Here is a 14,939-nt window from a genome sequence, read left to right as displayed (position 1 = left end):
TCCGAAAAGCGTTTGATCTAGTGTGCAGACAAGCCCTCCTGTTCAAACTAGCCTGCTATGGCGTCAACGGCGGCTACTACGACATCATCAAAGACATGTACAGTAAATCAGAGGGTCATATCAAGATGAATTATTAAAACAATCTATATGGACAACAGCTCATGAGGGTAAAGGAAATATTTCTACGAACATAGTGATGAGGAGTGTCTGTTTAATACTCGGACGATGAACCCTCGGTTCCCACAAAAGATAATCTTTAATAAAATTTGTCTGAAGGAACTCATGGTCAGTGTATAAAACACATGAAAAGCAGTGTGCTCCATACCCCTCAGTTTCTTGCTTTTTTATCAAAACACGTGATTCGATCACGTCATGTTATCTCATTGTAAACAGGGTTTATTTGTTTGATTACGTGTAGACGTATGGTAAGGTATTAACACAAGTTAACTAATATTATTACACTTTCGAGCCAAATTTGGCGGGAAAGCAGAATTGATATCACATTAGTTGCTCAGAGAGTGCTCCATATAAACGAGGAGCCCGCTCTCAGCAACTGATCTACTACTGTAAGGTACTGATCTGAATACAGAAATGCAATTCTACGTTGATTCTGAAAATTTCATGAAAGAAAATTGAAACCCTATTGAGTTCTATTGTGCATGTTTTGAGCGAAATCAGTTTTGCAATGCAAATATCGCAAACTGAGATATGGGCGATTTTGTTCATTGTTTACGATTATTTGAATACAGAATCCAAAGTTAGGTAGATATTGAGCTTATAATCGTAGAGAATGTGTAGTTTAGGCTTACCTTTTATATAAAGTTGGTTTCATTCAAAAATATTGATATTTGATCAATTTATGGGCAAAAATCGATCAAATTAGGCGCATATGCCCAAATATGGCGCGGGCGTATAGGTTTTAGCTCATACTCACATAGCCTAGTCATTGTTTGTCCAATTTTAATGAAAATTCATATACGAGTTCAGGGGACCACTAGCTACAAGTAAAACTAAAACTTGGGTTTTGGCCATGTTCAGGGTATTTGGCTAAATTTTAATTGACGATGTCAATTCATGGCAGCTCGGCGCGGCACAGTAGCGCATCTCGCCGATCTAGCCAGGTAACAGTAACGCACAGTAACGCATCGCGCTACAAGCTAAATTGGGCCTAATTTGGACCAAATATGGGCGTGGCCGCCCTGCAGGTACCATTTGGCGGTTGGGGTCCGAGACCCTCTCAAATTAGTTGGGTCAACTGCTATGTCGAAACCAAGTTTCACAAAAAACAAGAATTTCGCCGCGGTTAAACCACGCACGATCAATTTTCCCTACCATGTACTTGTACCATTAATTCTTGACCATTGTTAATGATCTGGCCATGGCCCGGCGCGCGCTACTTCGTAGCTCGTGCCATCGGGCCATTTCGAGAAGAAAGCGGCGTGCGCTACTTCGAAGAAATTTAGACGAGTAACATCCGTCAACATTAATTCTTTTAAGTGAAAAGTGTGACTGGAAATAAAAGTGCACCATATTTACATACTAAAACTATGTTTTTTATAAATGAGTGGGATTCGTGCCTGGTAAAAATTGACGATTTATTTGACCAATGCAGCGCCGCACATCAACAATAAATGAATCCAGAAAATTGCGGAAAATAACTTTGCGAAGGAGGAATTTCACTGTAATTAATTAACACACGGCTAGCGTCGCGCTCAGCATAACAGACGCTTCCTATACACTTAATTATAGGGGAGTGGTCTATATTTCGAAGGAGCAGACTTTTGTCATCATCGCAGGTCCATCGGGCCACCTCATATATCCAAACCCGATTACTTATTCCCTACGATCTTTTTGCCTTCGGCAAGAGTAGGGAAAAAAATTATTAAGTACTACCAACTGGTATGTGTAGTACTACCAACTGGTATCTCTACATGCCAACCTGACAAAAAATGTTGGGTAAAATGTCCGGAACTCCCCCGGCCAAGTGCACGATTATTTATTATTAGTTATCCAGTATCATTAGTTCTTAGTTTACAACTGTACGAGGGTAGTATAAACTATGCTGTAATGTGCGTGATAGAAGTGTACGAGGGTAGTATAAACTATGCTGTAATGTGCGTGATAGAAGTGTACGAGGGTAATATAAACTATGCTGTAATGTGCGTGATAGAAGTGTACGAGGGTAGTATAAACTATGCTGTAATGTGCGTGATAGAAGTGTACGAGGGTAGTATAAACTATGCTGTAATGTGCGTGATAGAAGTGTACGAGGGTAGTATAAACTATGCTGTAATGTGCGTGATAGAAGTGTACGAGGGTAGTATAAACTATGCTGTAATGTGCGTGATAGAAGTGTACGAGGGTAGTATAAACTATGCTGTAATGTGTGTGATAGAAGTGTACGAGGGTAGTATAAACTATGCTGTAATGTGCGTGATAGAAGTGTACGAGGGTAGTATAAACTATGCTGTAATGTGCGTGATAGAAGTGTACGAGGGTAGTATAAACTATGCTGTAATGTGCGTGATAGAAGTGTACGAGGGTAGTATAAACTATGCTGTAATGTGCGTGATAGAAGTGTACGAGGGTAGTATAAAGTATGCTGCAATGTGCGTGATAGAAGTGTACGAGGGTAGTATAAACTATGCTGTAATGTGCGTGATAGAAGTGTACGAGGGTAGTATAAAGTATGCTGCAATGTGCGTGATAGAAGTGTACGAGGGTAGTATAAAGTATGCTGCAATGTGCGTGATAGAAGTGTACGAGGGTAGTATAAACTATGCTGTAATGTGCGTGATAGAAGTGTACGAGGGTAGTATAAACTATGCTTTAATGTGCGTGATAGAAGTGTACGGGGGTAGTATAAACTATGCTGTAATGTGCGTGATAGAAGTGTACGAGGGTAGTATAAACTATGCTGTAATGTGCGTGATAGAAGTGTACGAGGGTAGTATAAAGTATGCTGCAATGTGCGTGATAGAAGTGTACGAGGGTAGTATAAACTATGCTGTAATGTGCGTGATAGAAGTGTACGAGGGTAGTATAAACTATGCTTTAATGTGCGTGATAGAAGTGTAGGAGGGTAGTATAAACTATGCTGTAATGTGCGTGATAGAAGTGTAGGAGGGTAGTATAAACTATGCTGTAATGTGCGTGATAGAAGTGTACGGGGGTAGTATAAACTATGCTGTAATGTGCGTGATAGAAGTGTACGAGGGTAGTATAAACTATGCTGTAATGTGCGTGATAGAAGTGTACGAGGGTATTGTGTGCGTGATAGAGGTGTTTAGTCGTCTGCGCCACTATTGTCCGGTCGGTTCCATGATTCGTCAAAGGGTGTACAATTTGTGTAAAGGAGCTCATGGTCAGTGTATAAAACACATGAGAAACATTGATCAATTGTTAAAACAATCTATATGGACAACAGCTCATGAGGGTAAAGGAAATATTTCTACGAACATAGTGATGAGGAGTGTCTGCTTAATACTCGGACGATGAACCCTCGGTCCCCACAAAAGATAATCTTTAATAAAATTTGTCTGAAGGAACTCATGGTCAGTGTATAAAACACATGAAAAGCAGTGTGCTCCATACCCCTTAGTCTCTTGCTTTTTTATCAAAACACGTGATTCGATCACGTGATGTTATCTCGTTGTAAACAGGGTTTATTTGTTCGAGTTCCGTTTTGGCAAGCTGGGAGGAACTTTCTGAGAAAGTTCTGAGAAAGTTCTGAGAAAGTCGGCATACGACACGTTACGAATGTGATCACGTGCTCGAGGATTTACGAATCAAGGTCACGTGATAGGGACGACTGTCACGTGACCTCAGTTATCCCTTATATGGCACAAGGAGCTGCAATTGATCAGCTCTTAATTGGGTTGCAATCCTTGACAGGCCTATAATTACCCAATTTTAAATGAACGATATCTCATTCTACAGAATGATGAGAGCGTAAACAGAATGCTTCCCGGAATCAGCACAATGAAGGGAACAAGATGCTGTTGGAATTTTAATCTTCATATTATTATTCATCTTCTACCCGTAGTCCCTACTGAATATGTCGATTTTGGGTTTTTTAACCGAATTTCGTACAACAGTGCTGGCGCGTATTTTGCGCAAATTTCTTAAAAACCTCCACATAACTATTTCTTATTTCTGTCATCTTTGACATCGAATGAGAATGTTTGAACTTAAATATGCCTGCTGAACGACTTCCAATGAGCCTTAATGCCTGAATGAACAGTAAAGGGGATATAATATGTAGTATTATATGGTGGTATAAGGGCATGGCAACGGTAATGCTTGCCAGCTAGCACTGTGATTAAAGTTAGTCACGTGATAGTCTAGTGTAACTGTATATTTAGTGATTTATCATTATTGACCCATTATATTTAGTGGATGAGGTAGGTGTTCCCCAAAAAATAAATATTTACTAATGAATGACCGTTCCCAAATAAGTATGACACCGAGAAATGAGAATAAAATCGGTCGCTCGCTTTATTCCCATTCTTTCAGTTTTACATTTGATGTAATAAGTTATATCAAATTTTAAAGTCCGCCCGTTATAACTGAAAATAAGTTTATTTTAAGCTTTCCTACGTTCATTAACGAATAGGCTGGGAAACTAGGAGATAAGAACCTCCAATTCTAGTTGTATAATAATAAGCGTTGATTTTTAAAATAAAATTATCTTGATTCCAGAATATACAGTATGGGAAATTCTAGCTTCTGATTTTGGTGCGTGCCACTTCCACCCTCCTACCACCCCCTACTACCCTCCTGCCACCCTCCTGCCACCCTCCTGCCACCCTCCTGCCACCCTCCTGCCACCCTCCTGCCACCCTCCTGCCACCCTGCTGCCACCCTGCTGCCACCCTCCTGCCACCCTCCTGCCACCCTCCTGCCACCCTCCTGCCACCCTCCTGCCACCCTCCTACCACCCTCCTGCCACCCTCCTGCCACCCTCCTGCCACCTTCCTGCCACCCTCCTGCCACCCTCCTGCCACCCTCCTTCCACCCTCCTGCCACCCTCCTGCCACCCTCCTGCCACCCTCCTGCCACCCTCCTGCCACCCTCCTTCCACCCTCCTGCCACCCTCCTGCCACCCTCCTGCCACCCTCCTGCCACCCTCCTGCCACCCTCCTGCCACCCTTCTGCCACCCTCCTGCCACCCTCCTACGACCCTCCTGCCACCCTGCTGCCACCATGCTGCCACCCTGCTGCCACCCTCCTGCCACCCTCCTGCCACCCTGCTGCCACCCTGCTGCCACCCTCCTGCCACCCTCCTGCCACCCTCCTGCCACCCTCCTGCCACCCTCCTGCCACCTTCCTGCCACCCTCCTGCCACCCTCCTGCCACCCTCCTTCCACCCTCCTGCCACCCTGCTGCCACCCTCCTGCCACCCTCCTGCCACCCTCCTACCACCCTCCTTCCACCCTCCTGCCACCCTGCTGCCACCCTCCTGCCACCCTCCTGCCACCCTCCTGCCACCCTCCTGCCACCCTCCTGCCACCCTCCTGCCACCCTCCTGCCACCCTCCTGCCACCCTCCTGCCACCCTCCTGCCACCCTCCTGCCACCCTCCTGCCACCCTCCTGCCACCCTCCTGCAACCCTCCTGCCACCCTCCTGCCACCCTCCTGCCACCCTCCTGCCACCCTCCTGCCACCCTCCTGCCACCCTCCTGCCACCCTCCTACCACCCTCCTGCCACCCTCCTGCCACCCTCCTGCCACCCTCCTGCCACCCTCCTGCCACCCTCCTGCCACCCTCCTGCCACCCTCCTGCCACCCTCCTGCCACCCTCCTGCCACCCTCCTGCCACCCTCCTGCCACCCTCCTGCCACCCTCCTGCCACCCTCCTGCCACCCTCCTGCCACCCTCCTGCCACCCTCCTGCCACCCTCCTGCCACCCTCCTGCCACCCTCCTGCCACCCTCCTGCCACCCTCCTTCCACCCTGCTGCCACCCTGCTGCCACCCTGCTGCCACCCTCCTGCCACCCTCCTGCCACCCTCCTGCCACCCTCCTGCCACCCTCCTGCCACCCTCCTTCCACCCTCCTGCCACCCTCCTGCCACCCTCCTGCCACCCTCCTGCCACCCTCCTGCCACCCTCCTGCCACCCTCCTGCCACCCTCCTGCCACCCTGCTGCCACCCTCCTGCCACCCTCCTGCCACCCTGCTGCCACCCTGCTGCCACCCTCCTGTCACCCTCCTGCCACCCTCCTGCCACCCTCCTGCCACCCTCCTTCCACCCTGCTGCCACCCTCCTGCCACCCTCCTGTCACCCTCCTGCCACCCTCCTGCCACCCTCCTGCCACCCTCCTACCACCGCTCACAACGTGCAAAACATTGGAACAAGAATAACTGTAATTGAAACTCATCCTGTAAAATACTAAAATACGGCGGTCAGATATAAATAGATAAATGATTAAATAGGCGATCTGACCGTGAAAATATTTAACATTTAAGAGCTGAATAACATGTTACCAATTCCACGAATTGAAAGGTCAATCAGGGTCCACGTATCAATTTGAATGGGTGATGGTTTATGTATCTCATTTGCTCCTACTACCCGTTAAACCAATATAACTTCAGTGGTTCTTTCCAGCAGGGGTGTAGGAATGATTTTCACCCCAGTTCCCAGTTACTTTTTTGTTTGATCTGCTGTTATATCAGTTATTTAACAGTAAAGTGTAGATCAGTTAGAAATTTTTAATTTTCAATTTTAATTAAATCTGAAACAGTTCAGTTTTCAACTCAGCCGTTAGGAAATTACCCACCATAAACATACCTTTACTATTACTATTTGGACCTCAAACTAATATATTTATGTTCATAATCATAGAGATTTGGCGGGATGACAGCGATATAGCCCGGAGTAGCGATATAGCCCGGAGACAGGATAAGAGGTTCACTTTATTTTTGTACCCGGTAGGGCTGCTGATACAGCCCGCGAGCAGAATATGACATGATCCCTTCAAATTAAAGATGAAGGTGCAAACTGCAAACTAAAAGTGAGCTCTTCACTTCCGCCTCTCCGGGTATGCTGTCAAAACCTTGTCACGCCAGGATGCGTGACGGTACAACGGATCTGCTTGTACCGCGTGACTCGCAGTCTCGCCAATGAGCACTCCACTAGTCCACTAGCAGTCACCCTGTGGCCGCGAGGACCAACCACAGGCCTGGCTATAAGTCAGGTGCAAAGTGAGCGGACGGCTCCTCTCTGACAGTTGGTCTGACAGCTAACCGAGTTACACTAAAAGTGTGTAAAACGAAATAAACTTCTCTGTTCTCCAATATAACAACTGCGGGAAAGTTTAAACCGTAACAGCTTTACCCGGAAACCCCTGACGGTCATTTAAAGTAGCCCAAATATAATTTACACCAAAAGTTCTATTAAACTGAAATAAAGTACACGTACCTGGTACTTCATAAGAATGCTGTAAATAAAGGGTAACATGGAGAAATCTTCTGATTTTCCCCTTTACTACATACTCCTTTTGATGGTGTAAGCTGTGTAGTGAGCTGAATTAGTTTTTTATAATTAGGTCGGGTTTGTGGACAATTCGGTAATGTAGCTACGCACGGTTAAGACACGGTTAAGGCACGGTTAAAGCACAGTTAAGGCACGGTTAACGCACGGTTAAGGCACAAGGGTTACATAAGGCACGGTTGAGGCACGGTCACTTAAGGCACGGTTAACGCACGGTTAACGCACGGTTAACGCACGGTTAACGCACGGTTAACGCACGGTTAACGCACGGTTAACGCACGGTTAACGCACGGTTAACGCACGGTTAACGCACGGTTAACGCACAAACTGCACATAAGCAACCATTATGGTCGCTTAAGGCACGGTTAACGCACGGTTAACGCACGGTTGGGGAAATATAACCTATAAACATACAAGTGGTTAACTAAGGCACATGATCTGAATCATGAATGTGACGATCTGGAAATTTTACAGTGCGATTCCCGCTATGAATAAATGTTCTAATTCTAAAGCAAATTGAATTGCCTGGAAAATAATTTAACAACCCGTTAGACATTTGGTCACGTGATAGTCTAGTGTATTTGGTCGAGCAATTCAACAAGAGTCGGCAGCTGCGATACTTTAATTTCCCTGATAACGGATAATACTGCAGTTAAGCTCATTAGTCACGTCGTTAAATCAGTAAATTTTAAACATTATAATATTCATATTCATTATTCATATATTCATATTAAGTTGAATTTTATCAATGCACTGATAAGATTAGACGTAACTTAAAGCTTTAAAGATTAAACGAATATAAACTGATTTAGTCATACAGTACGTGACTATATTTTCGACTCGTGGCTTTATAAATGCTTAAAGTTTATATTATATCCTTATATCGTCAAGTTGTGGTATAATATTTTAGTGCCACTCATGAATTGGACTTACGTTATTTTTAACTTTAATTTCATTTTAGATTCATTCCACTTTAAAGTTTTTTCACAAATTGAAAACTGTACTTAAAGTTAAACATGCAGGAATTTGAGCGCCTTATGCCAAACTTATGACGACCAAAGGGATGAAGCTTCCCCAAAATTACACAAATTTTACAATTTACATGAGCATGTCTTAACAACGAATAGATACTCCCATATAATTATAAGGAATTGTAAGGCCAGGCATTTTCTTTTATCAACATAGCGCTTGGTTGATATAACTCCCATATTTAAATTGTCTTTTCTTAAAATATGATCTTTTCTCATTCACATTGTTCTATGACTAAGTTTGTTGTCGACTTGTTACAGCTTTGTTTTTACCTGGGGACCCCAGGCTTAATTTTCATAAACATATTGTTGATGCTGATTACGTAATATGTGAACGACCCCTAAACATATTGTAGATGCGGCGGAATGACAGACTGAGCGTCGTTTGATAGAATGTTCGTGAATAAACTTTTTCTAATACACAGATAAAAAATGGCTGCTAAGCTAAAGACGATTCTGTTCCTCTCATCCTGTAGGAAAGGTGCTAGTTTCACAGGCGAGGGATCATGGGGCGACAGGTAAAGATTGAGCGGGGCAGCAATTTTGAAATTACCATTGTTAGATCGTACCTAGTGTGTTGTTGTGACAGGATTGAGTTATACCTTACTTATACTATAGCTACAGTTACACTAACAGATTATAAAGTGGGAATAAATTATATTTATTTAACATTAATACCCTACAGGGTAGGAAAAGCAATGAAGGAGATTCTGGAGGAGCAAGGTCTTGAAGTATCACTGTGGGACCCCAAAGATAGTCCCTACACAATCCTAGAACAGCCTCTGCATCTTGTTCCAGATGCAGTAAGAAATATTTTCTATACAATTCAGTTTTATTATTCAAGCAAATTAGCATCAATTGGTCGATTTACTTACACCATCTAATCGTTTTATGAAAAGTTTTGCATCTGACTGAACTATCACTTAACATACACTTATATAGATATCAATTTCATTTCAGTCGGGGTTTCCACAATGGATGCACGACAAGAAGAAAGAGCTGGAGGAAGCTGACAGTTTTATAATTTGTTCCGCTGAGTACAACTCAGCCCTGCCCCCCGCCCTCACTAACATGCTCGACCACTACCCGCCTGCTGCTTACAAGGACAGACCTGTTGGTAAGTCATCATTCATCACTGTAATGGTACCAAATTTACCCCTGATCAAGCAAAATCAGGTGTTCAAATTAAAATAAATCTAGCATTTTCTATATATTTTATAAATAACTAATAGCATCTGTAATCAAAACTTTCCTCAGCTCTGTTAACGTACAGTGTGGGTCCTTTTGGAGGATGTCGGATTCAAATAAACCTGAAAGCTCATGTGACAGAACTGGGAATGGTACCGGTACCAGCGTCGTGTACCGTCATGTCGGTAGGCTCAATGTTTGATGAAGAAGGCAACTTAACAGACGACAGAGTGAAGGCCAACATGGTCAAGCAAGCTAAGGAGTTGAAGTGGTATGCTGAGGCTCTGAAAAGCTACAAACAAGTCAGGCCTGTACCAGTGCCTCCAAAGAAGCAATAAGTGGACTTGTTTAGTATAAATTAAGTTCTTATTTTTCAATTTTCATCTTCTATTCTAAGGTTACGATTAATGAACTTTTCACTCGGGATAGTATATTTTTTATTTATTATGATTTGATAACAAAATATTGAGAACGACGTTTTTTATTTCTTTTTATATCACAGATTCCAGAGTCATGCAAATTACCAACATTACCATACCAAAAGATCGCGGCGGGTTATATTTCTCTCAATTCCCAAGATCTGAGTACTAAATTAATTTATTGGTGTTGAAATCACTAAATAGATAAATATTGTTGTCTCTTGACACCACTTTGGGGTTAGACGGGTTTCTGTTAATATCAATGATGTCTCCAAAATGCCGCGCACCCATGTTGCACGCATATTGGTTAATGTTTGGTACACAAATTTATAATTTCGTTCACTCGATCATGCAAATAAATGTTTCTCGTTTCTAAAAAGTGCTTAGTTGTACAAATTGTACATTGTACAACTACATTTAGATTGTACTACAATCTAAATGTAGTTGTCATCATATTTCAATTTGTGTGGGGTCGAACTCTTACTCAGTGCTCCATGGGGTGCATTTGACAGTATCCTTAATAATTATAGGTTTTATTCGTTATCAGTCTTAATCCATCCAGCCAGGCTTAGGCTTTTATTTTAGAACATAAGTTTTACTCAACAGGCTCAATTGTACTAAACAAATGAAACTTTATCTCAGCTCAAAAATTACTTAAAAATATTTAATAATTGTTAACAAAACTTAATATTTAATAGATTTAAAATAACCAGCGGTATTCGCCAGAGTTGGTTCATGACGGGTAAAAACAATGTGCGACCTATTTGTATGGTGTCTAACTGTGACCAAATAATAAATAAATGAGCAGGAGATAATGTTCTCAAAAGTGGTTCCCTGATTCATTTTTACGGAATCAAAAATCAAATTGATCTTAGATCCTTATGTTTGCCCTTTTGCTGTTTCTACTGCTACTGCTGCTGTTTCGTCTGCTGCTACTATTTCTTCTGTTTCAGCTGGTTTTATTTCGTCTACTGCTGTTTCTGCTGATGCTGATGCTGACACTGTTTCTGCTACTATTGCTACTGTTTCTACTGCTATTAGTACTGCTGCTAATGGTGATATTGATGCTGGTACTGATAATGATACTGATGCTGTCTTTGTTTCTGTTTCTACTACCATTTCTTCTGCTACTGATGCTGCTACTGCTTTTGCTGTTGATGTTTCAGCTGCTGGTGTTTCAGCTGCCGGTGTTTCAGCTGCTGGTGTTTCAGCTGCTGGTGTTTCAGCTGCTGGTGTTTCAGCTGCTGGTGTTTCAGCTGCTGGTGTTTCAGCTGCTGGTGTTTCAGCTGCTGGTGTTTCAACTGCTGGTGTTTCAGCTGCTGGTGTTTCAGCTGCTGGTGTTTCAGCTGCTGGTGTTTCAGCTGCTGCTGTTTCAGCTGCTGCTGTTTCAGCTGCTGGTGTTTCAGCTGTTGATGTTTCAGCTGCTGTTGTTTCAGCTGTTGCTGTTTCAGCTGATGGTGTTTTAGCTGCTGGTGTTTCAGCTGCTGGTGTTTCAGCTGCTGGTGTTTCAGCTGCTGGTGTTGCTGGTGTTTCAGCTGCTGGTGTTTCAGCTGCCGGTGTTTCAGCTGCTGGTGTTTCAGCTGCTGGTGTTTCAGCTGCTGCTGTTGTTGGTGTTTCAGCTGCTGGTGTTTCAGCTGCTGGTGTTTCAGCTGCTGCTGTTGCTGGTGTTTTAGCTGCTGGTGTTTCAGCTGCTGTTGTTTCAGCTGCTGCTGCTGCTGCTGCTGTAAAATAAAAGAAAGCGACTACTTTTCGTTTAAGTTTGTTAAACATGGAATAAAGTGATGTTCTCAGAGATATGTCGTATAGAAGAGGGTTAATCACCGAATTTATTGGTAAAACAAGAATTGAAAATAAGGGATACCACGGCGTTGCATCTAAAATGTCGGCATAATGAAAGCAACAAGTAATGATAAAAGGTACCCAGCATGCAAAATCCGTAAAGATAATCCATTGAGTAACTTTTTGCAGTTTGATATTTTTTTTCTTTGTCTGTTTTGTAGCGATTTTGTCCAGCTTTCTTGCAGATTTCTTTACCTTAATCACTATTGCCATATAAGAAACTGCTATAGTGACAAAACACGCGAAATTAATGCAAATGATCAAGAAAACAAAGCCCTGTTGAGGATCATTCATTTTGACATAATACTTAAATAAGCAGACAGGTGCGTTACCATAGAACGAAAGTTTGTAACGAGAAATCCCTCCGTAGTCATTGGAGAAAATAGCGTCTACAAGAACCTTTATTTGAGCCCAAGTGAGGTCCTCGGCTGCTATCCTGCCATAATACTTCTGAAGTATTTCTCGGTGTACATATTTATCCGGACAGCCAATAAACAGTGAGTTTGAATTTTCGTATTTCATACCATTCACAAAGAAATCTTCGAGTTCTTCAACTAAAGGCAGCCAAGAAATAACTGATGATACCATCAAGATAGTGAAAAATATTACGACCACTTTTATCAAACTTTTGTTTGTGACTTCCTTAGGTATCATTAAATTTGTATATACACCGAAAGCTCTCAGTAAGCCCAGAGCAGTCATGGATAGCAAAGATACTTGGGAGCCGGTAGTGCTTATGATGCCTAAAGCGACACAGATGTTACTAGAAAGCCAGTTTAGTTGAATCGAGCAGTACGTTTTACTGTGATAAGTATTGTAAACCGAGATCATGGTAAGGTAGATACCAATCATGAGGTCACCCATGCTGATTAGAAAAACCAAGCTCTTGTTGAGAAGTGCAGCTTCTGATTTTGTAGCTCTGATACTAGAGATGTTCTTAAATACTGACACACAATTTAAGATGAGAGCTAACACTCCAATGGTCCAACCAACAAGCTTAAGGAAACTGCTGTTAACGATTTCTTGTCCACAACTTTCATTGCATTCGTCTGAAATATCGGAGCAGTGAACAGTTTTATCACATTTCTGGGTGATTGGAAGGTACACCCCAGATTTATGGCACTTAAAGTGGTTAGTGCACCCTGACTCATCTGAACTATCTCCACAATCATCAGCCAGGTCGCATACTTTGTCATAAGTGATACATTTGCCGTTTTCACAAAGGAATAAATCATTGCCGAGTTTTCCTGTTTTGAAATCTTTGATCAGGAAAGTAAGTTGACCTTCTTTGTCTGGGGTGAATATCTTATCCCTATCGAATTGTCCACTGCAAGAGTCCCACCTAATCGATCTTCTTAGTGGGCAAGTTGCATTCATGCAACGTCCCAAACAGCTTGCAAAAACGTAATACTCTCCAAAAAAGTATCTGCAGTCTTCTTTGCGTCGGGTAAAATTATCTCAGTAGTTTTGTTCCGTCCAAAGATGTCTGTGTCAGGGAAAAGGAAACTTACTCTTGAACAATATTGGTTGGTAAGATTTGATATTTCAATAATTCCTTTTAGGCAATGTTGCATTCGTATTTTCATCTTGCTATCTCTTGTAGCTCTTGCAAAAGGTATAGTTTGAATTCTCGACACACTGCAAATCTCAATTTCATTACTGCAAGATTCTTTCCTATCACATAGGTTGGAAAAGCTAACAAACTTTAGGTCCGAGTTGTATGCACATATGAATACCTCGTCACATTCAGTTTCATCGTGACTAACAAGGCGGAATGTTGACCCCTTTCCACAAGTTGGCCAATGCACCTTTTCATCTTCACCATTCGTGCAGTCGACCAGTCCGTCATGCACCCATGCAAAAGGAAAGACAATGTCATCCATAACCTGGGAAAGATACCTTCTCGTACATTTCTTTGTGGTCATAATTTGGCATAGGTCTAGACGTTCGTCACTACTATCACCGCAATCTGGGTGACCATCACACAAAAGGTGTTTGTGTATAAAACAGGAGCCACTGCTTTCAACGCACGCCTTATCGATCCCATCGTCACATATTTGTGGTATGGAGTTGATGGGAATGGTTTGGACGTGTAATGATTTCAGGCAGATGATCTGCTTGGCAACAGTGGTGTTGTATCCACGAACTGGGCATTCTATACCCACTCTAGATGGGTCCGAGCAGTTGGTTTGGTCGCTGTAATCGTCACAAAATAGTATGATTTCGTCTGGGTAATTCCATTTCATTCTGCTGCGAACTCTTGCGGCACATCGGGTATAATTATGAAGCGGTACTATAACCCCTTTTCTTAAATTGAGGCACGTTGTTGTCATTTCATTAATCACACAATCCTTTTCATCGCTCCCATCTTTACAGTCTTTTACCCCGTCACACACAAAGTTTGCAGTAAAATACCAAGTTTGGTGCATCAGATTGTTGTCCAAAAACTCTCCACACTGAACACCGTACTCAAAACCATTACAAAACTGTTCGTCCGTGCAATCACCATATGGGGAGCAAATAAGATCACACAGTTCAGAGTCTTTTTGATCTTCACAGAAAGCTTCATCAAGGTTTGTGTTAAGGCAGTCATTCTTCCCATCGCAGGAACGAACCCCAAAAATTCCGTCAGTGTAGATATCAGCCATGTGAATAATATGTGTAAATGTATTCATCTGTGACAGTCTTGGGAGGCAGAGATATCCACATGGGTATTCACCTGGTTTGAGAAAATTAGGTAAACAGAATTAAACGAATTAAAATTACCAAAGATGTAAAAAAACCCTTAATATGTACCACAACATCAATCATATCCGACACTCTCTAAGTTGGGCATCTACTGTTACTGTTAGTTCAAGTTGTAATAGTGAACTACATATATTGATTTATTATATTAACTAATTTCATATGATGATAAAATCATTACCTGCCATCGAACTGGTTGCAAAACTAGAAAATGGGTTGATTTGACGAAT

The 14,939-nt window shown here is 42.5% G+C and overlaps 4 protein-coding genes across 4 annotated transcripts; 3 read left to right on the top strand and 1 right to left on the bottom strand.

Moving 5' to 3' along the window:
* The first annotated feature begins 2,067 nt into the window (after positions 1 to 2,067).
* Positions 2,068 to 3,078, top strand: LOC134820215 (uncharacterized). The gene has a single exon (XM_063830437.1). The coding sequence runs from the start codon at positions 2,068 to 2,070 to the stop codon at positions 3,076 to 3,078; it is 1,011 nt and encodes a 336-aa protein (XP_063686507.1).
* Positions 3,079 to 3,147: 69 nt separating this feature from the next.
* LOC134820214 (uncharacterized) lies at positions 3,148 to 6,371 on the top strand. Its single transcript, XM_063830436.1, has 2 exons — positions 3,148 to 3,364; positions 4,702 to 6,371. The coding sequence occupies exons 1-2, from the start codon at positions 3,148 to 3,150 to the stop codon at positions 6,369 to 6,371; spliced, it is 1,887 nt and encodes a 628-aa protein (XP_063686506.1).
* Positions 6,372 to 8,947: 2,576 nt separating this feature from the next.
* LOC134819831 (quinone reductase-like) lies at positions 8,948 to 10,178 on the top strand. The gene is made up of 4 exons (XM_063829981.1): positions 8,948 to 9,036; positions 9,204 to 9,321; positions 9,479 to 9,635; positions 9,776 to 10,178. Exons 1-4 carry the CDS (start codon positions 8,951 to 8,953, stop codon positions 10,042 to 10,044), a joined length of 630 nt encoding a protein of 209 aa, XP_063686051.1. The 5' UTR covers positions 8,948 to 8,950; the 3' UTR covers positions 10,045 to 10,178.
* An 826-nt stretch (positions 10,179 to 11,004) lies between these two features.
* On the bottom strand, positions 11,005 to 11,895 carry LOC134820213 (transcriptional regulatory protein AlgP-like). Its single transcript, XM_063830435.1, has one exon. It carries the CDS (start codon positions 11,893 to 11,895, stop codon positions 11,005 to 11,007), a length of 891 nt encoding a protein of 296 aa, XP_063686505.1.
* Positions 11,896 to 14,939: the final 3,044 nt, after the last annotated feature.

This window comes from Bolinopsis microptera, chromosome 8 (genome assembly GCF_026151205.1).
Source record: "Bolinopsis microptera isolate Bmic1 chromosome 8, MBARI_Bmic_1.0, whole genome shotgun sequence".
NCBI classification, from domain to species: domain Eukaryota; kingdom Metazoa; phylum Ctenophora; class Tentaculata; order Lobata; family Bolinopsidae; genus Bolinopsis; species Bolinopsis microptera.
Note: the sequence above shows the minus strand (reverse complement) of the source record. Positions and strands in the feature narration are given on the sequence as shown.

Bases quoted from the DNA above. Each gene is read 5' to 3' on its own strand.
- LOC134820215 (XM_063830437.1), top strand. From the start codon at position 2,068: ATGTGCGTGATAGAAGTGTACGAGGGTAGTATAAACTATGCTGTAATG.
- LOC134820214 (XM_063830436.1), top strand. From the start codon at position 3,148: ATGTGCGTGATAGAAGTGTACGGGGGTAGTATAAACTATGCTGTAATG. The intron at 3,365-4,701 runs GTCAGTGTATAA...TCTTGATTCCAG, and splicing joins TTTGTGTAAAGGAGCTCATG to AATATACAGTATGGGAAATT.
- LOC134819831 (XM_063829981.1), top strand. From the start codon at position 8,951: ATGGCTGCTAAGCTAAAGACGATTCTGTTCCTCTCATCCTGTAGGAAA. The intron at 9,037-9,203 runs GTAAAGATTGAG...AATACCCTACAG, and splicing joins GAGGGATCATGGGGCGACAG to GGTAGGAAAAGCAATGAAGG. The intron at 9,322-9,478 runs GTAAGAAATATT...ATTTCATTTCAG, and splicing joins TGCATCTTGTTCCAGATGCA to TCGGGGTTTCCACAATGGAT.
- LOC134820213 (XM_063830435.1), bottom strand. From the start codon at position 11,895: ATGTTTAACAAACTTAAACGAAAAGTAGTCGCTTTCTTTTATTTTACA.